Source organism: Patiria miniata, unplaced genomic scaffold (genome assembly GCF_015706575.1).
Source record: "Patiria miniata isolate m_02_andy unplaced genomic scaffold, ASM1570657v1 HiC_scaffold_17, whole genome shotgun sequence".
NCBI classification, from domain to species: domain Eukaryota; kingdom Metazoa; phylum Echinodermata; class Asteroidea; order Valvatida; family Asterinidae; genus Patiria; species Patiria miniata.
This window is the reverse complement of record NW_024037055.1, coordinates 12,239,065-12,265,251: the sequence shown is the minus strand read 5'-3', so window position 1 is coordinate 12,265,251 and position 26,187 is coordinate 12,239,065. Positions and strand designations below refer to the sequence as shown.

The 26,187-nt window shown below is 38.0% G+C and overlaps 1 protein-coding gene across 1 annotated transcript in view; it reads left to right on the top strand.

The window, feature by feature from the left end:
* LOC119723846 (importin subunit alpha-3-like) overlaps positions 1-23,619 on the top strand; it is a 30,493-nt gene extending 6,874 nt beyond the window's left edge. Inside the window, exons 2-11 of the mRNA XM_038194723.1 lie at positions 6,197-6,316; positions 6,611-6,786; positions 7,577-7,749; positions 8,138-8,352; positions 9,007-9,138; positions 10,922-11,050; positions 11,877-11,981; positions 14,088-14,322; positions 16,782-16,870; positions 17,346-23,619. Coding sequence (XP_038050651.1) covers positions 6,197-6,316; positions 6,611-6,786; positions 7,577-7,749; positions 8,138-8,352; positions 9,007-9,138; positions 10,922-11,050; positions 11,877-11,981; positions 14,088-14,322; positions 16,782-16,870; positions 17,346-17,444 — 1,473 coding nt within the window. The 3' untranslated portion in view covers positions 17,445-23,619. The remainder of the gene's footprint in view (positions 1-6,196; positions 6,317-6,610; positions 6,787-7,576; positions 7,750-8,137; positions 8,353-9,006; positions 9,139-10,921; positions 11,051-11,876; positions 11,982-14,087; positions 14,323-16,781; positions 16,871-17,345) is intronic.
* The last annotated feature ends 2,568 nt before the right edge of the window (positions 23,620-26,187 follow it).

Genomic DNA, 26,187 nt, shown 5'->3' with positions numbered 1-26,187 from the left:
ACCCCACCCCACACCCTCACCTACTCCATTCCCACCCTTCTAGTACCCATTACATATTGGACAGGGTTGGTTTCACATGTAACATGGATGCCAAATTATCGAACGTTCTGATTACATCTCAAGATGTGATGCCTAAACCATTTTGCCATCCCCATCCTTCCCGTATCCCGTCCCCACCCTCCTCTACCCCACCCACCCTCCCCCACTCCATTCCCACCCTTCTAGTACCCATTACATAACAGTGTTGTAGTCGAGTCCATCACAAGTCCCTGCAAGTCCATCATAAGTCCATCACAAACAATTCAGTCTTAATCAGGTAATAAACTTTAAACTTGATAAAAAAATGAGTAAAACTTCATTTACCGGTATATTAATTAAAAATGAACAAATTTGAAACATCAGCTAAAGATGTGAGAGAGTTTAGCTTTGAGACTCCCATATTGGACAGGGTTGGGTTTCACATGTAACATGGATGCCAAATTATCGAACGTTCTGATTACATCTCAAGATGTAATGCCTAAACCATTTTGCCGTCCCCATCCTTCCCGTATCCCGTCCCTACCCTCCCCTACCCCACCCCCCCCTTCACCACTCCACCCTCCCCTTCCTCACTCCATTCCCACCCTCTAGTAGGCCTACCCATTACATAACATTGTTGTTGGATGCATTGTTCTATGGATATACCATTCCCAAATGGATGAATTTACTGAACATGCTGAAGCCTAAATCAATGCAAATTATGAATTTATTTCTTAGGGGAAGATTTTTTTTTAGTTTTGTACTATTTATTCTTATGTGTTTTGTTTCTTTTGTCTGAAATAATGTTGAAATATCTTAATTCAAACCAGAAAAAGAAAATCACATGATGCTCCACCCCCATCATGAGAATGGAATGGTCTGGCGGTATCCTGGCCTGTGACCAATCAATGTTGACACTTCCCCTCTTATTTTAGACTAACTTCAGTAAAAATCACCAACTTTCGAACCCCCTTCAAACAGATAAATGAAAAGGACCCCATTTTTAATAGATCAGATGTTGACCATCCAACGCAGGCAAAAGCACAGGCCAAAACACATAATCGTACCACACCGTCACATGGAAACCACGTCGTGATATTTCCATACGATGTGCAATTTCAGTTAGGGTTTCGGGACACATATTTAGCGTCATTTGTGAAAGCTTAGCCTCTTCCTAGTCCGAGTAACTTGGACCCAACTTATCGCCTTTTTTAACATTTGGACATGGTCTGGCGATAGTGGGGTCCAAGCTAATACCGCGACCTGGACAACATCATCCTGTCACTGTCCCAAAAACCAACATTTTCCAACAAAAAACATCAGATTTCACCTTCAAAACGGCCTCCAAATTACTAGATATGCCACCTGAGGTACGAGTAGACATCGATAATTAAGATGGTTGTACTGAAGTTTACTTACGATCCGGAAAAAAAGTGAAATTTTCCGTCCATTTCGGAGAGCTCCCCTCGCGATCTTGAACACGTTAAATTTCCGATCGTGTTTAATGTTTGAACGACGCGATTTCTTCTACATGCCCAGCGTACATTCGATGGTCCCCGTATCCCGAGTGCGATTCCGTTACCAAGCGCGCGCTCAGGGAGTATTTCTTCGGGATTACCAGGCACCGTGTTGGTAAATCTGTAATCTAACCCTTGTGTCCTCCCCGAATGTGGTATAGGCCTACTTCGTAACTGACATCACACCGTAACAAAATGACGCCAAAACTATTGGCACCCACGATGGAAAAGTTGCCGAAAGCACGCGGGTTTCTTCTTGCAACAAAGCAAGGGTTGCATCCGGGTACTTTGATCGCAAGACGTTCATCCAGAAAATCTATAGAGGGCGCACGCGCGATCGCATTTAATTATCACATCGTCACATTTTTTAGTGGATGCGAAGTCAACTACCAGTGAGTAACCATGGTTGTTTTAAAAAAATCGTGTAGTTTTTTTTCATGATTTCTGGTTGGATACGAATGGAATGCTACTGTTTCTCGTGGAAATCGTTATTTGGGTCTTCTAAATGACTCTGACATTTTACAATATGTCGGTAAATTTCGGTCTCACCTCATAACATTGCTGACACGAAATGTTACGATGTGCGCTGAGACTTCCGTGATCGATACTCCAGAAATGCAAGACGCATGGAATAAATAACAATCAGGGAATCGTAAACGGTCTATTGGTTCAACTTTATTTGCAAAACATTATTTAAAATATACTCTTGGGAACACAGAATCGTACATTGAAGACCGAGTATGTTTCAAGTCACAAAATATTCTTAAAATAAACATGGATACCATGATATTTTGGTGACGTAGTTTGGGTTTCGACCAATTGGAGGTCCCAAAAAATATTTTTTTCTTGTTCGACCATTCATCCTCAATAAATCGGGATCGATAAAAAATGTGATTAATTTGTCAAAAAAGAAATAACAGCACTTTGTTTTCACTGGACCACTGTCACTGATGCATTGATTGTGTACCCAACTTCGTGGAATGACCCATGTACATACGTCGTTTTGGCACGTTGAATACGTTGCGCTGTATGGTTACAGTTGTCAGTTTTGGTGGATTGTTTACTGATTGATCTTTTCATCCCTTTCTGTCAAATTATTGAATTTGACAGAAAGGGATGAAAATTCTTAAATAAAACAGTAACTTTTCATAAACAACGCAGCAAAATCAATCTGCTAAGAGAGGACATAAACTGCGTAAAAAGATCATTCTTAACTGATACCAGGAATCACACAATAAATACAAAAAGTACAAATAAGTTACCACTTGTGGGGAAAACAAATCCGTGCAACGAGACTCAGACGGGGCTTAAGTGACAAGCTGAACACGGCAAAAAAGATATGCGGGTCAAACTGTACACATTATTATAGGAGTTAAATAAAAGTCAAATGCATTAGAAAATTATCGAACTCTAACTAATTACTTTATATCATCACATCAAAAACAGATCAGAAAATGGACAAAATACAGTTAACGTTTAACCAGGCAAGAACATCAATGTGAAAACAAAACAAAATCAGCGTATTATTTGAATTAAAACTAGATTCGATTTTATTGCCGCGCGTGCGATTTGACGCGCGCTCACATGCGCCCTCAACAAGTTCGCATGCAATAAAGGGTGCCCTCAAGAAAGTGCTGCAACTTTGTTTCTCAGTGAAACAACCGTGTAAAGGGTCCTTGTGAAAAACTACATGTACTCATTAGAGTACTTAAATTGATTGGAATTTTCTTTTAGGGCAAAAGTAGGGCCAATGATTTTCCGTTTCAGAAAAGTGCAAATTTCGTTTGCAAAAATCCTAAATTCCGTTTTAGGCTAAAAAATTCCGTTTCACATTTATTCAATTCAAAAATTGGAAGATGATAATGAAATAGTCGTTTGGTTGGAACGCGGGAAAATTACCCCCAAAAAGATTTTTTATCAACGGCCGATCAATGTACAGACGTAGTATTTAACTTCGCCACAGTCAAGTCGTATACTACACTGCCACTGCCACAAACGTGAGAAACATGCAATAGCTGTACAGGCCAATCCCATGACGTCACACACATCAGCTGGCCGAAGCGAAATTCATGTCCGCCATTTTGTTTTCGGGCTAACGTTAGCGACAAAAATAGGATAGTTTACGGTAGATTATTGGACCTAAGCACGACATGCATTTCAATAGAGCCAAAGTTAGATGTTATACGAATGGTTGATTGATTGCACAGAGAAAAATAAACCTACCGATGGAGCAAAAGAGACCCGCGAGAGCATGCCGTGAGTGTGATGATTTTCACCCGTGCGCTGGCCGACAGCTACGGCGTGTGTCGGGACTGACACTCCCATGACCACGCGTACTACGGTAATGATCTCGTAATATTTATTGCTCTGATCTTGAACGTTTTTGTCCCACCAACATCGTGATATAAACATCGCTCATTTTTTATATGGCTCGTCTGTTCAATCAATCATCAACAATTCATTTTTATGAAATAGTGTTTTTTTATTAATGAAATTGCAGAAGTTGTTTTGTTCAGATTCAAATTCCGTTTTCCGTTTCGAGGAGCAGATTCCGCGAATTCCGTCCGTTTTCTGCGATTGTAGAAAATCATTGGCCCTACAATAGTTAAAGTACATGTAGTAAAAATACCAATACTTGTATTGAAATGTTTTCCATTGCAATTGAATTTGATTACAATAATTGAAACATCGAGACAAATGTGGAATACTATCGCAGCACTTTTTGCACTCATCCGTTTTGGTGTGCGGCCATCTTGAAAATGACAGTCGACACTGTTTTCTTTTTGGGCCTTTATCCATCATGAAGTGTATAATTTTTAGCAGTAGAGGGGGCTATATTCTAGAGAAAACAAGAATGCTCTTTGGATTCAGACCAAGCAATCCATGATTTTTCACAAGAAAAAGTAAATCTTTTGGGATTTCTAAAGTCACAAAAATAAGTAAGATTTTTGATAATTTTATCTACCAAAATTTGCCTAAACTGACACTGAAAGGAGGCTACAACATTATTATGACAGTTGGTTTTTTCAGAAAGAGTGGAATTTCAGGAACTTATTTCAATTGAAAGAGTGGGAAAATTGGTCATTCCGTGTAAAATCACCTAATGGGTTAAACCCCACCCCCTTCAAATTTGGTAATGTTTAGTATTTGAGGTAACTTAGGCTGAAAAAGCAGAAATTTTAAGTTTTAGCGCCACCGAACAAATGGTTTTTCGTGCTACCACCTGCCATTGTTTAGCAACTTTGGTCAGAATGGGTGTGGCCGCCAATTGTTAAATGACCATATCTCCACAAATTGTCGGCCAAATTTGTTGATCATAGTTGCTTTTGAAAGGTAACCTCATAAGGAATCCAAATTTATCATTACTTGTCAAAGTTATTTGAAGTATGATGAAGTTTTGACCTTTACTTTGAATTTGAATTTAACCTTGTGGATCATGTGACCTTGAGTTGACATTTGATGAAAATTATACCCCAACATGTTTTCTACAAAATATCCAAAAAATAGGGGGAACATATTTTCTTTTCGTTTTTTTAAACTCATTTCAAAGTTGGTATATGTGTTGCAATATGTGATATCCCTATACATAAACACATTTCAGGGACAAACAAGTCCTAGCTTTAAATCCACTTGTACACTGTATAGGGATATCACATTTTGCAAAAAGTATGCCAACTATGAGATGAGCTAGAAACCAAACAAAAAATATACCCCCAATTTTGGGACATTTTGTAGAAAACATGGTGGGGCATAATTTTCATCCAAGTTCGTCTTAAGGTCAAGTGATCCACATGGTCAAATTCATGGTCAAAGTAAAGTTCAAAAGGTCATCATACTTCAACTTACTCCAACATGAAAAATAATGGTAAACTTGGATTTCTTATGATATAACCTTTCCAAAGAAATAAAGATTAACAAAATTTGGCCCACAGGTTATGAGATATGGTCATTTGAAAATTGGCAGCCACGCCCATTTTGACCAAATTTGCCAAGCAATGGGAAGTGGGTAGCACGAAAACCGTTCTCCGATGGGGCTAAAACTTAAAATTTCAGCCTTTTCAGTATAAATTTTACCTTACATGAAATATGAACCAATTTGAAGGGAGTGGGGTTTAAGCTTTTAATTTTTTTGGGTGATTTGACACAGATTTACCCAAATGCCTATATTTTAAATCTTGGAGAATCTGTAAAAAAACTTCATTTTGATTTTCAAAAGCTATTAAAAGACCTATGTTGATGAAGAGGGGCGCTGTGAGGCTTGTTTTTTTTTCTTTTGGTAAGACAAAATCACTATTCACGGTTGGGAGATTATTGTTAAAACTCCAGCCACATTGTAATTGATTGATAGATGTTTGAAATGTAAACATTTATATCTTGAAATAATGCATGAAAACGAACAAGTTTTGTGATTTAACTCGAAAGAAAGATTTACTTTTGATTGTTTGTAACGATATTTTTTTAACTTCAAACATTGTTTTTGATTATATTTTTCTAGTAGAAAAAAAGAAAAATACAAATTTTAAAATGCACTTTTTGAAAAGTGAGGTCCAGTATGTTTAAAAATCTCATCACTGATGAGGACAGACTTCCTAATTAATGCTTCATATTGTGAGAGCCCTATGACTGAAATGGCTAACTTCTTTTATGAATGTTCTGTTCAGGAGATGAGGAGGAGAAGAAATGAAGTGACTGTTGAGCTACGGAAAAACAAGCGCGATGAGACATTACTGAAGAGGCGGAATGTCCCCAATCTGGAAGGGGAGTCTGATGAAGAACCTGTTGTAAGAATACCACCATTTTGAAATCTTACATTTCCATTTTTCGTATGCTCGAAAAGTTGAAATACACAAATGTATGTTTTTGTATGTAGGTTTGTGTTTAACATTCTACCTTTTTGTTTCTCCAAAAGTCATTCTGAAGTTTGTTTCAGTCATGCAATCTGTGAATTTTGGTGCTTGATGTCATGATATGATCCAGAGGGTCTTTTTTCAGTGTGGTGTTCCTGTATGTTGTGTGCACTTATATGAAACAGCACTTGTAATTATTAAGATTTGGAAATGTTTGATTTTCCACAGAACCAAATCTCGTATCATGAACTTGTGCAAAAAGCAGCCAGTAACCTCCCAGCTGTACAACTCCCAGCTGTGCAGTCTGCACGTAAACTCTTGTCTAGTGACCGCAATCCACCGATAGATGACCTTATTGCATCAGGCATTCTCCCTGTCTTGGTTGAGTGCCTAGACAGCCCAAGGTAAGATGCCAAATAATCACGCTGACTACGTTTCAAGGTTTTTTACACGGAAGAGGGGATGGTAGTGATTTAGTACAAAGTGACGTATTCAACTTTTTGGTGGTGGTAATTGTTGGACTAAACAGCAAAATGCAAGTTTTCAAATGTGGACCAGAGGAATACTCAGTATAGCTGAATGAATCAGGCCTATGGAGACTGCAGGATCATTCAAAGTACTTTTTACATGATGAGAATTGGCCTAACAATTGACAAAACTCTTGAGTGCCCAATGTTTCAATGGTGAATAAGTAAATCCACACTTTCAGAATGGAAAGACTATTTTAAAGCCACTTAAATGTACATTCAGGTACTAACCTGGCATGATTGGGTTACAAAACCAAACTAGCAACACATAGTGTTGGTCCAGCTTGGACTATGACCACTGATTGGACCTGAAGCTTGTTCCTTGTGTCAAGAGAGGGGAAAAGAGGATTGTTTATTCCTTTGCTGAATCTTCTAAAATCAACCATTGTGTAGGAACCCACTGGTGCAATTTTGTGACCGCAGGGAGCATGAAACTCCATGTAGAGTAATGGTACGTGTGTTGTACCCTCATTATTCTTGTAACGTGGTCCAAAACCTTCTGCTTGGGTTGGAAGGATCAGGGAGGTTTACATTAAATACAGAAACATTACCACCTATTCTTTGAATTTCTACAAAAAGCATTGTTTGCTCCTTCCGAATGGTTCTCATGTAGTACTGAACACTTTTGATAATATATGAATTTTCTTCCATCTTGTTTCCTTGCTAGTTCTGCATTACAATTTGAGGCAGCATGGGCATTAACAAACATCGCATCAGGCACATCCAAGCAAACTATGGCAGTAGTTGATGCGCATGCAGTACCCAAATTTGTGAACTTATTAAACTCGGATCAACCCAATGTTTGTGAGCAAGCTGTTTGGGCTCTGGGAAATATCATTGGTAAGTCTGGAGGCTCTGCTTTGTTCAGTTGAAGTCACAAAGGCATTTACTGTATTCGATGGTTTCATGCTTTTTACATGTAGATGTTAAAGAATAAAGAAAAGTGCACATTACTCTATTCATCAGCTTGCCACGAACCAAACTGTGAAAGAAAGCATTTTCTTTTTTGATGTGGTATCTGCATACACCGAGAGTTTATGACTAAAGTCAGAGTATCAAAGTAATCTTTAAGATTGCTTCTGACATATTAAATATATTTTTAAAGAAAACGTGGAACCTCTGAAAGTTTGCATGACTCCTGATAATTTCAGTTCTGGGTAGAAATAAAGATATTTTACAAGTGTTTTCAACACATTTTTTTTCTTGATTGTATTTGCTGACACTGTAGGTGATGGACCCAAGTGCCGGGATATCTGTATCAATGAAGGTGTAGTCAGACCCTTGTTGAGCTTCATCCGTCCCAATATTCCCCTGTCCTTCCTTCGCAATGTCACCTGGGTCATAGTCAACCTGTGTAGGAACAAAGACCCTCCACCACACGAAGAAACTATCCGGGAACTACTGCCAGCTCTAAGTGCACTCATTCACCACACAGATACAAATGTAAGAACACAATTGAGTACACATTGGGAGGAAAGGAAGGGGCATGAAAAAGCTAAGGCTGAAATCTATGTGCCATTTGTAATTCGTTAGTGTGACATCACCTCTAGCGCTTTCTGCACGATTGGAACCGGAAGTTAACGCAGCTTGAGCGTTTGTAGCCAATGGGCGCTAGTAATCAGTTGGGCGCGCACGTGTATGACGTTTTTACTAACAAGCCGGATTGTTAAAGCCCACGTGTACATAAACAGTGAATGAAATGCTAGCAAAATCATACTGAACTGGTTGATAGTTTTGCTGTCCTGATTTCAAGGTTTTTAAACATTAAACCTAATTCCCTAGCAGGATATACTAGGAACCATACCCATTCTGGCAAACTCCAACACCCACATGGGAAATCGTACACACACACTGTTGGACTTTGTAAAAGACCATCAGTTTTGGGGGTACTGTACCTACCCCAACAGATTTTAAACAAAACCTGCTTTGGACTTTGATGGGTTGAGTTCGGTTAGGGTTAATAAATTAAAAGTATTTAAAAGTGCTAGTCTTGGAGGACGCATACGAGGTAGGGCTGGGCTATTGAAGACACAGTGTAATCAGATGTTGTTGGAGTGGAAATGATAACATATGATGCAATATTTTGTTTGTCAACAGATCCTGGTGGACACAGTATGGGCGTTATCTTATCTGACAGATGGAGGTAACGAACAGATACAGATGGTCATTCTGTCGGGAGTGGTCCCATTCCTTGTACCGCTACTCAGTCACAAAGAAGTCAAAGTTCAGGTAGTTGATTCTCAATAATTCTAATCTCTAGTATTGTAATACATGGCTTATCATTAGTATTTCAGGTATCATATTTTGTGAGGGTGGGTTGGTTGTAGTTATCTTGGAGTTCATTTATTTCAAAACATGATCATGCATCCTCTTTGTATGTTAATTCACAGTATATTCTTTTTATGCCCAGCGGCGAAGCCGAAGGGGCATACTGTTTCCGCCTTGTCCTTCCGTGGGTGGGTGGGTGGGTGGGTGGGTGGGTGTGTGTGTGTGTGTGTGTCCGGACAAATCTTGTCAGCGCGATAACTTGAGAAATACTTAACATATGAACTTCAAATTTGGTTTGTGTATTCTTGGTAATCCTAAGAAGCCTATTGCATTTGGGGACGAAAGGTCAAGAGTCAAGGTCACAGTGGCTGAAACAATAGAAATTTTGTCAGTGTTCTTGGTAATCCTAAGAAGCCTATTGCATTTGGGCCCAAAAGGTCAAGGGTCAAGGTCACAGTGGCTGAAACAATAGAAATTTTGTCAGCGCGATGACTTGAGAAATACTTTACATATGAACTTCAAATTTGATTTGTGGATTGTCCTTGGCAATCCTTAGAAGCCTTTTGCATTTGGGCCCAAAAGGTCAAGGGTCAAGGTCACAGTGGCTAAAACAAAAGAAATTTTGTCAGTGTGATAACTTGAGATATACTTTACATATGAACTTCAAATTTGGTTTGTGAATTGTCCTTGGCAATCCTAAGAAGCCTATTGCATTTGGGGCCAAAAGGTCAAGGGTCAAGGTCACAGTGGCTAAAACAAAAGAAATTTTGTCAGCGCGATAACTTAAGAAATACTTTACATGTGAACTTCAAATTTGGTTTGTGGGTCGTTCTTGGTAATCCAAATAGGCCTATCGCATTGGGGGTCGAAAGGTCAAGGGTCAAGGTCACAGTGGCTAAAACAATAGAAATCTGGTATTTATTCTGAGATCATAGGGATTAGGGGATTAATTCATATAAAACCTACAGAAGACACTAATGCTGTCAATGAACGTTCCATGTGACCAAGGTACATGTAAGTTGATGTTAAACAGGCATGCAACTTTTCCTCGGATCAGCTGATTTCCTCTTTTTTCACTTCCAATGTGTGCCATTAAAAATAGAAAAACACTGCACAAACACTTGGAAATATTTGAATTTCCTCTTTTTTTGTGACTTCCCAGTTGCATGCCTGGTTAAAAGAGTGGTGTTATGTCATGGAAACAGTCACGGTTGCGGGGCATTTGTGTTTGTAAACACACCTGACTTGTTTCAATATGAGTCTGACATTCATTTGTTTTATTCTGAGTCAAAAGTACCGCATTGAATAAACTGTTTGATTACTTGAGCATCGACTTTTGATGAAATTTCTTAATTAGTGATGTTTTTTTTTACAAGCAAAAAAATTAGCAGTTCAAAGACCGAGTCCCACCAGAGGAAACTTTCAGGGTTATTTTCACAAGCTCTTTTGCAAGCTTCAAATGTGTCTGGAGAACTTAATTAAAATGTAGGCCTACTTTATGTGGTAGAAAAGAGGATAATTGAAGGCAAAAACTGACAAAGCAATCCAAAAGAATATTTAAGGGTAATTTGGCTTATTTTGTATTCATTTGTCTGTTTTGGGTATTTTGGGAGTTCTTTTCAGTAGAGTTTTTCTGTGTCGTTTGAAGTTGTTTGATACGTTGCGTACCAACTGTTTATTGTGACATACCACTTAAGAGATCAGGACCTGATGTGAATTTTTTTTTTGATTTTTTTGCCAACAGACGGCAGCATTAAGGGCAGTTGGTAACATTGTAACAGGAACAGATGAACAGACTCAGGTTGTGCTCAGCTGTAAGGCATTGTCACACTTCCCTACGCTACTGACACATCCAAAGGAAAAAATCAACAAGGTAAGCTCCTTAATGGGGTTCTGATTACATCAAAGTATGCAGTTATCATCAAAGAAGGTTGCTTAAAGCTATAGTCCATCATTTGCAGCCATCCGAAAAGTAACTGGCGTATTATTGTTGAAAAACATACTTGGTTAAAAGATAGTTAGTGGACTAAACTCCCTGTGAAATTATTCTTTCTGGCAAGCTGTCATTTTGAAGTAATCAATGAAAGAAGGCCTTTCCAACGGTGTGTCTTAATACGCACCGTAGGAAATTTAAATTAGTAGTTCGTTTTGTTATTCGGCGAAGTGCGCACAAGCGTTGGCACGACGCACACGCGCGGATCGTCGGATCTGCGCGTATAATTCGTCGGATCGTCGTATAATTCGTCGGATCAGTGCGCGACATCGTGTTTAGCTGCAATTCAAACCAACTCAAAACATGATTCATGATTTTGGTTAGTCACTGCTAAACAGTCTGATCATATTTTTTGGCAAGCACTCTGACTAGTCAAATTCAGTCAAAAGACAAAAGCACTAAACTAGTGGCACAGCTGTCTAATATCTATCACCTACAGCCAAAGCACAAGTGTCTCAAGTTACATAAACAGTCACAGCCAGTCAATCCTGAATACATTCAGAGTCAGATTCTGTTAGGTACTGGTAAATAATGCCAAGTTGGACTCTGTTGGACCCAGCAGACAACAGAATAGTTGGATTCTGATCACCATGATTGCCTGAAATCTGAACTTGTCGGTATAACTGGGTTTTAGTTAGATACTTAAACAAACATGTTCTGACTTTGAATGTAATAGCTTGTTTTGTATGTATGTCTTGTTCCACAGGAAGCAGTATGGTTCTTGTCCAATATTACAGCAGGCAACCAGCAACAAGTACAAGCAGTCATTGATGAAGGACTCCTACCAGAAATCATCAGGCATTTGGACGGGGTATGTAGTCTTCACCCTATCCCTCACAAAGCCATCAAAACACAAAGGATATTGGGAGTAGAATCCTATGAAACCACATTACCCTTATAGGTGAACGTTTTCAAGTAGCGGTGCAAACACATCTTATTGAGGAAAAATTGACAGGTTTTAGAGTTCAGCTGCACGATTATCATTCTGAAGAAAAAAAAATCAATCACCACTCGGTTTAACATTTTATCTAGGCTTGAATTTTTGTCAACATTTTCTCTGTAATGCCAAGTACCAGTACAAAGAAAAATTAAATTGAGTTTAAAAAAAATTTGTTAAATTTTTTTAAAGATTGAAGTGGGTGATAAATTGTCAATGATTTACTTTCTTTATCAAAATGTGCTGGTAAAAAATGAGGTTCAGCTGGTAATGAATATGTTTGAATGCCAGTGTTGTTATGGGTTCCGAACATGGGCTTTTCCTTTCTCTCTCAAGGCAATTCATTATAACTCTCTTAACACCCTCATCACGTTTTGTCAACCTGCACCTTAGCATTGTGCCATGTCCCAGCTGTTGTATGTCAACAGTGTTTCAGCCAGGATTGGGGAATTGGGAGTCCAAATCAAAAATGTGGGAGTGCAATGTTCCATGCCCTCATACAGTGCAATGCCACTGGTTTTGGAGACGTCATTTTCACCCACAGCTGGTGTTAACCCAAGCCTTCTCAATCCTCAAAAATCCTAAGGGCGGTTTGGGAGGAATTTGGAGGATTGAGGCTGAATGGCAAAAAGTGTCTGTTGATTTTGGAAGATGCATTGTGTTGAGTTCTTGTTGAGTTGAGGCTGTACCCAGCATTGTTAATGTTCAGTCGTGCATAATTGAGCCCTGCATTATGCTTGATATTATCCGCAATGCTTGTGACTTTCGTCTGCACTGCCTCGAACCATTTACAGTGATTGTTGGAGGATTTTGAAGGATTGAGGCAATGGTCACCCTTCTATTGAACAAAACAAAACGGATGATTTTGGTGGATTGCGGCTGAATACAAGTTTTACATGGTGGCAGTTGGAGGATTTTGCAGGATTGAGGATGGTTCCTAGCCAAAAGGGCCTACGGGGTTAGGGTTAATGCCTAAAAATAACACAGTGATCATCCACCCTCACGTGCCTATGTGGAGTACGCGGTGTAATGAAACACTGTCGGCACAAAAATGATTGTCTGTGTTTCCATTTTTAAAAAAGACAAAAAAAATTCAGTGAATTAAAACTTATGATCAAAACTTAAGGGCGTATTCATTAATCAACACACAGAAAAAGTAAAGGACCGCTTTTCTGAGGAAAAACAATAATGAGCGGAAAGTTTTGCTTGTCAGTTGGGTCGCACCATATTCTATTGCCTCAGACTGGTCTGGGAAACTTGGAGTGTGCGTTTATCAGAAGAGGCAGGAACAAAAACAAATGTGTGTGGGTCAGTGGGTGCATGCATGCATACCAATCGAAGTAATGTACAGTACACATATGGTATACATGTACAGGTACATGTACATGGAAAGCATGGTATATCGTACACTGTACATGGGATCACACAAGGTTAGCGCGGCTTTGGTTTATAACTTTTGGCCGTGCTTTTGGACGTGTTTTTTGAGAAATCTTTCCGTGAAAATCACGGCTGCATGGCTCATTGGCTGAAACACTGTATGTCAATACCAGTGATTATGGACCGTTGCATTCAGCGGCCACCTTGGAGGTGTTGTGGTCTCTTGTAACACAGAATGTACAAAAGAGCTACCCATGCCTAGCCCTGTGAAACAAAACACACCTCAAATATGGCTGGATTTGAAGCCATACACAATACAATGAAGCTGTGGCAGGCTGCAAGTTTCAGGGTAGCCTTGCATGGAATGCAAGTGTTTGCTTTGCATGTGACCAACATACTAGATATGTCATGGATAAGAAATGAATAAGGGTACAGAAACATGGAGTTTACTCGACTTGATTTTGTCCTCTTGTTGGTATCTGAGTATATCTGAGTAATACTTTTTTTTTAAGAGTTTGTCACTTTCTATGGTATTTCTGTAAACTCCCCAGTTGAATCCTTCACCCTGAAAAGACTTGGATTCTCTGTCTATTTTGTCAACAGTCGGATTTCCAGACACAGAAAGAGGCAGCTTGGGCCATTAGCAACCTCACCATTAGTGGCACCAAGCAGCAAGTCATGGCGTTGTATGACAATCATGTCATCCCACCGTTGTGCAATCTACTGGTAGTCAAGGATAGCCAGGTAGTTCAGGTGTGTCTGGATGGCATCTTAAACATCTTGAAGGCATCAGGGGAGAAGTACCAGGAGATTGCTACCCTGATTGAAATGTGTGGAGGTAAGCGATGCTACACAATCTTGCCAGTAAGATTACAAAATGCATTTTTGCCATGTTTGTTTCAAAAATTGCTCTGTAGGCCTATGCACTGTAAGTGACGACTTACGCGAATGCCGATATATGCTATAAGTCGTCATTTTGCCGACTTACATGAATGGTCTTTTGCACACATGATTCATTGCACTAATTGGCTTCGATTAACCCTGGATTATCTCCTTTATGCTCGAGTTGAATCCAGCAAATTAATCCTTGTATTGTCTCGTCACGTTTGGGGTATTGATAGTGGAGACCGCGATACATATGTACGTGCACAGTAATGAATTAAATGCTGGCGTGGTCCGGAATATACCACGCACGCATTGACTGCATGCAGCAGTAGTCATTCAATAAGACGACCCCCACTATGGACAGAGCGCATGGGTACAGTCTAGAGGGGGTACTGGTATTGATATGCTCACGATGCATATGCGATGTATGCAGCAAAGATCCTATAGCGCCGCGTAGTGGTATGCAGTAGGACACCCTTTTTCGACACCGATGCATGCAGTGATCACAGGCCGTGCGAAACCACTTTTCACTCGACACTTTGCCAACCGCAGTACAGGAAGTCGATGCCAATGCGTGATTTGTTGAATGCCGACTTACACAAAGGATTTTGTAATGCTTTTTATGGAAAGGGGACCGAGAGTAACACGACAACTTGATCGAAATGGCGACTTGTAAAAGCTGACTTAGAAATAAAAAATTCAATGGAAATGCATTGCAGACAATCTGGACTTTAGTCAGACGGCCGACTTGAGTGATTTGACGAGTTGTACGATGTCGGTTTTGCCGGAGTTAACTGTATTTGTTATTTCCATTTTTTAACTGCCAATCAGTCAAGCCAATACTCTACATTAGGGCTAGGATAGACAACAAGATGTGTACTAAATGTTGCAGGTATCTGATTCAAATGCTTAAAAAAATATCAACAAACCAAGTAAAATCCAACTTTTTAATGACCAGTTTCTGATATAAATTTAAAAAAGAAAACGGCTATTCATCCAATGAATACTTTGTATTAATTCCACTTGCTTACCATTTCAGACAATCAGATTTCACTTGATAATTTGTTATAACCTAACTTGTACTTGACATGGAATCAGTCACTGACATTTTGGTAAATTGGTTTGTTCAAATACATTTGCTGGCAATTGCCAATGGATTTAGCTTGCAGTTTTATGTTCAGTACATGTGTTAAGTAGACCTCCGCATGCAACATGTATAGGAACTCAGGGAATTGCAAGTGTGATCCACGCAATTGACAGAGCAGTGTGCGCTGCTTGGGGCCTTACTTTGGGTGCTCTTAAATTTTGCAAATGTTTTATTTGGTACCTGACTATTAGAGCAATGGGTGTCCAGGTCCTAAACTAGTAGTGTGTTCCTAGAATGTTGTGTTCTGGAAGAAGCAATGTGGCAGATGTTGGAGGTCCATGAATCATGATTTGGGCTCACAAACGTGTGTTTGGTGGATAGACATTGGACAGATATCGTCCAGCACCTCACTGATGGAGCTGTTGAAGAATGAAGCTTCACCGTGAACATTTCCATAGAATGGGAATTCCTTGAATGCGTCAGCAATACTTGAAACAAATACATTCTTGTTTAAGCATATAATTATATATTAGATGGCTTTGAGGGGGATACAAGAATACTTTGCACGTCAAAGACAAGTGCAATATTGTTATAGCGGTTGCAATATATTCTTGTATTCCCTGAAAAAGCCATCCAATATTAATATTATTTTTATCAGGGTGACTCGATCTGAAAGAAATCAATTCAGTGAGAATGACACTGTCTTGTTGTCTGCTGTCGCTGTCTGCTGTCCTCACTTTGACATTAACGTTAACTTAGAACTTCGACAAATTACCCGCAAGCATGAATTTTCCAGTGCCTCTAAATCTGTTGGTAGATTCTTTTTGGCCAGATACACTTGTAGAATATTTACTTTCATCTTGGTCGCTTTCAAGGTATTTTCTGTGTCTTTAGTTCTCTCATTTCGTTAAATTATTCTTCGCTTACCAAAGCGAATCTCGCTGTCTGCCTGAAGCTGCCATTTTTGTTGTTTACAAACGGTGCGTATACCGTGTGTGCCCATGCAACCGTGCCGTGCGCTATGCTCTATTGACTGGTTGACATTGACAACTGTGAGTTACTAAGCTTTTGATTGAGTTGGAAACAGGGAAATTCGCGTGTATGTCATAAAATACCAGGATGACTATACAGTATCAAAAATAATATTGTAGTCATCCAGGTGCGTTCTACGATAGTGTACAATACACTGATTTATTTGTACTACTTGGAAGCCTGATATAAATAACAATGAAGTATATCAGATGTTTCTAACTGAGGTGGGGTAGCAGTATTCCCACACAAATCAACTTTCCATCTAAAGAGATTGTGAATAATTTCTTTTACAGGTCTGGATAAGATTGAACATCTTCAAAACAGTGAGAATGATGACGTCTACAAACTTGCATATGACATTATCGCACATTACTTCTCAGATGTGAGTATTGATAAAAATGCATTAGTAATGTTTTGAGGAAAAAAATAAAGGATTTGAAAGCCTTTTCTTGAGAAGTGAACTATTTCCACTGTATGCACTTGATGAAAGGTATCATGTATTTCATTGAATGGAATAAATGTTCACAAAATAAGTGAGCTTAATTAACACACAAAACTAGCTTGTGTGACAGTGGTGGTTACATGTGGTACATCAGCAAAAAGCTATCAGCCTTCACCCATTCATCTAGTTGACTATCACTTGTTTTAGATATTGACTAGCAATTCAGTATAAATTTCAATATGGATGTGTTTCCCTCTGCTCTTTTGACTGGTAAAATTGACAGTCAATGCTGAACATTTCAGAATCAGTATTGATAACAAAAATGCCGCCCAAGACTATCGTATGCAACACTATAGAATGAGGCTGATTTCTTTGGACTTAGTATGTTTGATGTTTTAACCCTGTATTTTGTTAGATTGATGACGAGGACCCAGCGTTGGCTCCACAGGTGGTCCAACAAGGCTTTGAGTTTGATGCCAACACTAATATCCCCAGTGATGGCTTCAAGTTTTAACGACAGTCAACCACCGGCAGAATGAATAGAACGCATCCAGTGCTCTCCAGTTAACCACTCCTCAAGAAATAGCAGTAGAGTTCCATTTCAAATGGTAAGGTAGACTCACCTCTGACCTTGAGGTCAAAGGTGATGGCATTGAGAGGTCACATACTACCAGAGATCAGATCATGTCTTGCAATGAAATGAGGTACAGTGTTGGAACATTCAGAGGTGGAACATTCAAAACAGGCCAGTTTCATAGAATTGATAAGCCAAATATTTTACATTGACAGCAATAAGTGTTCAACCAAATGAAAATGGCATTTAGTCAAGAGTAACTAACTGACACATGAAATTGAGATTGACAGTCACTGACAAAAAAAACCAAAGAAATCTCACTTTTTCCAGCAGTTTTTAAACATTGGTCCAACAGACGGTTACCAGTGGGTGATAGAGAGATTGCCAATACACTATAGGAACCTTGGGTCATGTAGTAGATGTCATGGTTTTACATTTGCAGCACCCTCTGTTAATTAGACAGTGCAAGGCAAGAAAATTAAGGTTATGTTTATGATTTCTGCTTTTGCATCATGCCTTAGATTCTAGAATCAAAAATGTACAAAGACTTATGCCATACTTTTTGATCTATGCATAATGCAAATTTATAACATCTAGTACTTGAACCTTTGTTGCTGGTAATTTAAAATATAAAAATGCTATAGTCCATTGCCAATTCAACAAAGGACTCTGTCCATATAAATCAATGCCATACATCACATCATTTACCCTGACCCCGGTTCTCTCTGGAATCTTTCAGTGTTAATTTGTGGTTGCCAAAGCAGCTATTCAAAAACACATACCCATTGCTTCGCACTGCTGGAAGGACTTACAATATGACTGTTTCTTTGACAATTTATCAGAGTCTGTGCATCAGCACATATACATGTATGTGTTTAATGTGTATATCTTCATCTCATGTATCAGTATCAACTGCCATCCTAACTTTTGCCATCTTGACTTTGGACATGCAAATTATCAGTTAGATTGCTGTCGGGCAAGGGAAAATGGAATAATGTAATAAACTACAAAGATGTGGCTGCCATGTTTAAAGCTTGGGTGTTGCTTTCATAAACAAAGACAAAAGACAAACCATTACCAACTCATTCAGCCATTTATTCTTTTATCTCTGGCATTCATCATTTCATAGAAAACAAAAGAACACTCTTTAACTGTGGATAAAACAGGCTGAATAACACTAACACCTATCAATGGCAGCAAGGGACAGAAATGGGCATACTTATGTACTGTTTGTACAAATGTGTACATAACTGAAATTGTTTCTGTTGATACGCTCTAAAATTGGTTCAGAAATACATCAGAGTGTAGCACAAGAAAACAACAAAGCATGCAAATGGAATTGGACTTCATCTGTAAATAAATGGGGGGGGGGGGTCGGGAGCACAAACTGTCAAGTTTGTGGAGCAGATTTTTTAAAAAGGTCCAATATGTAAACTTGGAGCTATCTAACTGGATGGGTTTCAGTGTAAAGAGAAGGCAGAGGAAAGGTGGTCATTGATATAATTGGTCATGAACTTTTGTGGCAGGTCAATTAATAAAATCATGCATATTGTGTTGAAGGAATCAGATGGACTGTTTTGAAAGTACCAAGAATTCTTTCAAAACATGCCTGTCGAGGAGGCCTAACATTGTCGAGGCAATCATGATAATGTTCTTCCTGCCACAACATTTCAATTTGACTTGAAGGTAGGCTGTACAGGTAAAGAAAGAGGAAGAACTATTTTCTTGTAATTTTATTGTGAAGGAAAGACTAATTTATTAGGTACGCGTGTACAAAAAGGCTGTACATGTAGGTTGTCTAACTGGTAAACTTCAATTGGAATAAAACTTGAAATTTCAAACAAGTGTGGAAAAACAGTGATTACCTGAACCAAATTCAAGGTCATTTACTATAGTCTTGTGTGAAAGACAAAATTGAGAGTCAAGGTATTTTAATTGTTATGTTTCATACAGTTTTCAAGTGTGTTCCATCCTTGTTGAAAGTTTCAAGTTTTACTCATCAAATATAACTTTAATATGAAGATAAATTGGTGTGCGGCTGAAATGGTATCAATTTTGTAACAAAATTTCAGTTTGTTAAATAATTGTGCAGGGTGACATGCAAGCTTAAAACCCCCATGCTTCTAAAGCAAACATATATGCTTGTTTCCGCAGCTTGAAACTTTTTCAATTTGAAAGGTTTCAGGCATCCTCCTGATAGGCTTACGTGAAATGAGTGATAGATTATGGTGAGTCGGGATACCAGTCATAATTTCACTAACTACTGACGATTCCTGAAATGCGAACCACTTAATAATTATTGGTTGACATGATGCCTTATGACTAGATTAACAAAACTGTTCCAAGATGATTACATTCACAAGCTGGACCTATTTCCTTTCTGTTAGAATTAGCAGAAAGGACTTGGGTATAAAATTAATATCTGGTTACCTTGTATCATACTTCTCTATTTTCACATTTCCTATTTAAACCAAACTACAGTGTCTTTGCCTATAAAGTGAAAATAAGCTTAGCAATGAATCATTTGAAGCCACTTGCTTGATCTGGCCATTGTGTTCAGATAAAGGTTCTAAAAATGAAGCCAAGCAGCGTAAAATAGTTACACATATTTGGCATTGTAATGGGCAACACGTGTGCAATCTGATTGATAGAAATTGAAACAAACAAATAAGAAACAATCCTTCCTCGTGTTTAGTGTTGCTGCAATGAATTACTAGAAGTACAATGAACCCATTTGCACCTGAAAAATCACTAAATCCATAGAGTGCTGGGGTGGTTTCTGGCGCTACAGGGAGTAATAGGTAGGGCGGTTTCAGGCCCTACCGTGACTGAAGGGTTAAAGGCTTGGAACTGCATGCTATATTTCCTGCCTCTGAAGCTGAAACGAAATATGCTACAAATAGGAAATCCTAAAACTTGAAACCTGAAGGAAGGGGTGAAATCCTGAATCCAGCTTAATCCTTGCGCTGTATTTGCTGGTTTTGAATACCAATGATGGTCATTATAATGAACTTCGGTTAAAATTTGACATTAAAAAATCTGACTGTAAATTGGCTTTATTGGTCAGATCCTGATTTTATGGTTTCAGAAAAATTGTTGGATGTTTTTTCCTTATTGTCCAGTTTATGTCATTTTAAATGAAATATACTAAGTGATCAGTCCAAACTGCAGTGATTATCGAAACAAGGCATTCTTCAGAATTTTTGGAGTTGACCCTATTCTCCACAAAGAAAGCAAGAAGCTATGCAAGATTTTCATATATCAAAAAAATTACACGAGGGAAAAGCTGACGGACTGAACATGAATATTAATATTCGGGTATCGATATAAACAGTCACTGGTTTCACTGGAATGTACTTTGCAAATCTTTAGAATTGTCCTACCTCAAAAAGTTTGATTAACTGAATATTTTCTTGATATTTAAATGATGCATTCCCCACTAAAATGATCCCGTTGACTGAAAATCTGAGGGAAATCACTTAATACAAAATACGGATGCCTCAAATAGTTATTTGAATCAAAGTACAGAGCCAGATTCAAGGCAGTGCTGTTGTTGTTATAATTATGTTTAATTGTCTTGCTTTCATTTTATTGTATTTTTTGTTGGGTTGCCTTGATGTAGTGATCTGATGCTTTTTCCCCCAGCATAAATTGCATATATTTTGTAACTTTTTACAGAAACAAACATAGCACAAAGCTTCAAGTGGTTTTGAAACAATGATTAATAATATGTGAAATAAAGATTTTGTTGTATTTTGTGTTTGATAATTTACCGAGATCCAAGATGGCAATCCCTTTCTGGCTGTTGACTTCTTCAGAAGAATAACAGCTTGTCTGCTCCTTACTACACAATCAAGATGAATTTTTTTCACACAGCTCTCAGGTCTTTTGTTTTTTGTGGACAGGAGGTGGGGCACAAAAAAAAATTCTGTCCTATAACTTGATATATTGATGAAACACAAAAATTCAAAATGTTCATTTCTCATGTACTCTGCATTGTTTCAGAACCATTTGTAGATTTTGATTGTTATTTTTTTTTGGGGGGGGGGGATTTCTATTCCTGTAAACGTTTACTATTGACATTGAAACAGAGCTCATTGTTATATTTCACAATTTTAATTCTGAATATTGTGAAATACGGTAGTAGTAATAGGTACCCTGAAATCAATGACATGAACAACATTATCAAAGATATTAACATACACCAAAATAAGCAAAGTCCCAACTCGTAACAAAGAAGACCTTCATGTATAGACCAACTCATGCAGAGTCTGACACAATACTTCTGCCATTACTATTGGTCTTGAGATACCTGTGCATTGCACTCATCTTTGAGGTGGGGGCTTTTGTTGTAAATGGATAGGCATGAGTAATAGACGTCTTGCGCATTCATTGTTACTGAATTCAAAGCTCAAAGATGGTGCAAAGGGTCTGCATGTATATTCTCAATAGACTTTGGCCAGAACTTGTTTTGGGGAGGGGTGATGTCGAAGTAGGAGAATGCTACCTTGCAGGGCATGGGTTTCTTATCTGTTTCATTTTGAATACTGGTATTTTATCTTTAAAAAAGTTAGATTTTAAATTTGTTCTCTTGAAGCAGTTTCTGAATGTTTTTATGTTTTTAAGCCATTAAATTATTTCAGAGCTTCGAAGCAGATGATTTCAGTAATTTTAATGCAAATTTGGTATTTTTATTTATTTTTTTATTGAAGTTTTGGGCAGATTGTTTTGGCTGTTGACTGCAGTTTATCAGTAAATATGGCTGGATTTTATGTTTCTGCTGATCAGTTTAAAGGTTTTGTTTTCAAATCCTTAATGCGATAATTGTACATAACATTGTTACTGCAGGATTTGTGGAGCATATTAATGTAACACATTTACCCCTATGTTGCTTTAAAATAAACATAATGTACACTGAGTAGTTAGCATTTTGTGTACACTGTAAATAAGACAAGGGGGTCCATGGCATATATACAGAACTTGCTTCTGAATCCACAAAAATGTATTTAAAAATGGGTTGTTGCTTTTTATCTGTTAAAAATGAAGCCCAACCCCAGTGTTTTGATACCTTGTATAAAAAAAGTACTATTGTATAAAAGATATGTGGAAGAAAAGAAGACAATTTGATATTATTCAGGTTTGTGGTATGCTGAATATGCAAAGCGCTGGAAGCTAAGTTCTGGATGCCATTGGCTAGCTTGAAACTGTGGATTTGCATTATCTTGCAAATAATTATGTACATGTATACTGGGATGATTACCGTGTCCAAGGGTCATTTGAATACATGTAGAAATGGTATGTTGTCCTCAGAAAAGTAAAAGAAAAATGAGGAATTGTTATTTTTTTCCCAACCAATTTTATGAGCAATATTTTTTATTTTGTATTAAAATGAATTTGGAATGTTCTCCTCCAGTTATTTTATTTATGTTTACCGAAACCAAACAAAAGCAAAACGTTGTTATGGTTACAACTTTCTTGACCATTGTGTCACGTATTGAAATGGCCCAAGTGCATGTTTATTCCAATGTGACTTAAATATTTAATGCAACAATTTAATATTCAGAATCCTTAGTATAAGGGAAAGCCTTGTTTAATAATTGCCATGTCAGAACTGACTGCACAGCTGTGTTGAAATTGATATTTCATATTTTTCAGTTGGCAGAAAAAAACAAACTTCATAAATAAAACGTAATAAACGTCTTGGAATTTACTGTGGGTAAATACAGGTTTATACTCCTTCATAAAGCAAGTACCATTTTGCTCAAATGTTAATCTGACAGTCTTTGTAAATAGACATACTAAATACTAGAAATCCTGACATGCACAAATTGCGATGATGCCTTAGTTCCATGTCAATTAATTCAGAGTGTCTACAGATAGATGCAGCCAATAACAATGTAAACCACCTAGACTTCAATTCTATTGGCCGAATTCAAGGCATTAAGATGACCATTTCAAATGCTTTTAAACCAGTAGTATTGTAAGGTTTAATTTTTGTTTTTTACCGCGATGAAATCTTTTTAGGCTAAGTAAAATTCAACATTTGTTTGCATTTTCCCGGTTCCTTTTATGCATGACGAATAATACCACTTGCAATCTGTCAACAGTTCAAAAAGTTGATTGTATCCAATTATTTTACAACTTAACCGTAACTCCCTAGGGGTTGTGCCAAATCGTATTGAAGTTGGAGGATTAAGGACTGTTAGGGCTAATTAATTAACTGCAACTGTTTAGTTTTAAAAGTGTACATTTGCTGAAGATAAAGAAAAGTGGTCCGTGGTGAAATAACATGGACATGAAGGGGTTAATTAAACCACCACCCTTAACACTATAACAGATCTAGGATTGGATAAAATATATATATATTTTAATGCATCTCAATGATCTCAGTGACAAATGTACCTGGACATGTATGGCTCAAAATAATCTCGCACAACAGAGCGTTATTACAAGGCGTCTAACATAATGTGTATGGACTAATCTCAATATATGCAAATGTTTCCTGAAGTGTCCTCATGGATGGGGTGTTAAAAGGAAAGAAGTTACGTTGAGGGTGTCGCTGCTGGTTCATAAAATGGTGAGGCCTGGGTCGCGAGTAAGTATTAAAAAGAAATTACTCCCGGCCACCTATTACAAAAATTTGAAATACGCTTATAGCTTCAAAATCTTTTGCAAGATTTTTGCAAAATCTTTTGCAAATTGCAAGTTGAAGTGATGCTCTCTCTGTTTTAAATTAAAGATAAGATAAGAGATAAGATTGAACTTTATTATCCCTCGGGAGGGAAATTAAAATGGCCTTGACAAAGAACGGGTTATAGAAACATACAATCATTAATTAAATAGATGTAAAAATGCAATGTAGTTCCCACAAACTTATAAATCCAGTAATTACATGTAAAAAAACAAACTACTACATATAATACACATATTATTACATTAATGAGGGATCAGAGTCGGCCACACGACAGTTCATCGTTCCAGTTGCTCATTGTACCATTTGATAGCTGCTGGAACGAATGAACTGCCGTATCGCCGTGTCCTGATCCTTCGTTGTAAAAAGCGATTACTTCTGGAGTTCGTTTGGAAGTGGACATGTAATGCGTGATGCGAGTCGGAAAGAACTGTCTTAATTTTATTGCACATAAGAGACCTGTATAATGCCTCTGGAGACTCTTGTAAACCAATAGCTTTACTGGCTTGCTTCACTATTCTGTCTAGCTTAATCCGATCCTGGCACCTCATATTTCCGTAAAAACAAACAAGACAAAATGTGAGAATACTCTGTACAATGGACTTGTAAAACAGTTGTAAAATAGTTTTATCAACGTGAAAAGACTTCAGTTTGCGCAGAAAAAAACAAACGTTGTTGCAGCTTGTTATATTTTGATTTGGTACATGCGTCAAATTTCAGTTGGTCATCAATTTCAGTTCCCAAGTATTTGTATACAGACACTGCTTCCACACAATTGCCTTTAATAATAGCTGGTGTAATTGGAGATTTCTTTTTCCTAAAATCAATCACCATCTCTTTGGTTTTGTTGATATTGATTTCTAGATAGCTATCATCACACCACTGGTAAATTGTGCCACCTCACCAGTGAAACAATCTAGAGATTCTTGTTTGCCATCCAGAAAGCCAACAATAGCTGCGTCATCGGCATACTTAATTATTCTATGTGATGTTTCCAGAGTAGTGAGATCATTTGTATACAAAGCGCATCCCTGTGGGGCACCTGTGTGAGTGTGCTGGACGGAAGAAAGTGTGGAATTCACTCTAACACGTTGACTTCTATTGGTTATAAAATCGTTGATCCATAAAATAAGCCTGGGCTTAACATTCAAATTCATTAGTTTTCGAGCTAGAAGATGCGGTTGGATGGTGTTGAAAGCGCTTGAGAAGTCCACAAAGAGAACTTTAACGAAAGCCCCTGCTTTTTCTAAGTGTTCAAAGATACCATTTAGCAATGTAAGTACAGCATCCTCTGCACTCCTGTGAGGACGGTAAGCAAACTGGTACTCACCTAGAGAATTAGTGACAAGTGGCAATAATCTCTTCAATACAATTTTTTCCAAACACTTCATCGGCACTGAGGTAAGAGCCACTGGGTGCAAATCATTCATTTCTTTAACGTGATTTTTTTCGGAACTGGCACAAAATTGTCGATTTTTTCCACAGAGCTGGCACTGACGCATTGTCAATAGATGCTTGGAATAACATTTGAAAGGGGATCGCTAACTCGTCAGCACATACCTTAAGTACCTTAGAAGTGATGGAATCTGGTCCCATTGCTTTGCGTGAATTAACAGTTCTAAAAAGACCTTTCACTTCCCCAACAGAAATACCGATGTTCTCCACTGGAGAGTTACGTAACTCACACGTTACTTCATTCTGTTCCGCACTAAAATCAAACTTGTCGAACCTACTGTAAAACGAGTTTAACTCATTAGCATAGCTTATTTCATCCTCTACCAAGACACAATTTTTCTTAGGTTTGTAGCCTGTTATTGTCTGCAGACCTTGCCAAGCTTTCCTAGTGTCGGTCGTCTGAAAAAAACCTCAATTTTGTTTTTATAAGCCATTTTACATTCCTTTATTTTACGTTTCAGTCTTTTTTGAATTTCTTTTCGTTCATCCCTTGTACCGGTATTGAATAGTCTCTTTTTTCATTTAAAAGCTGTTTGA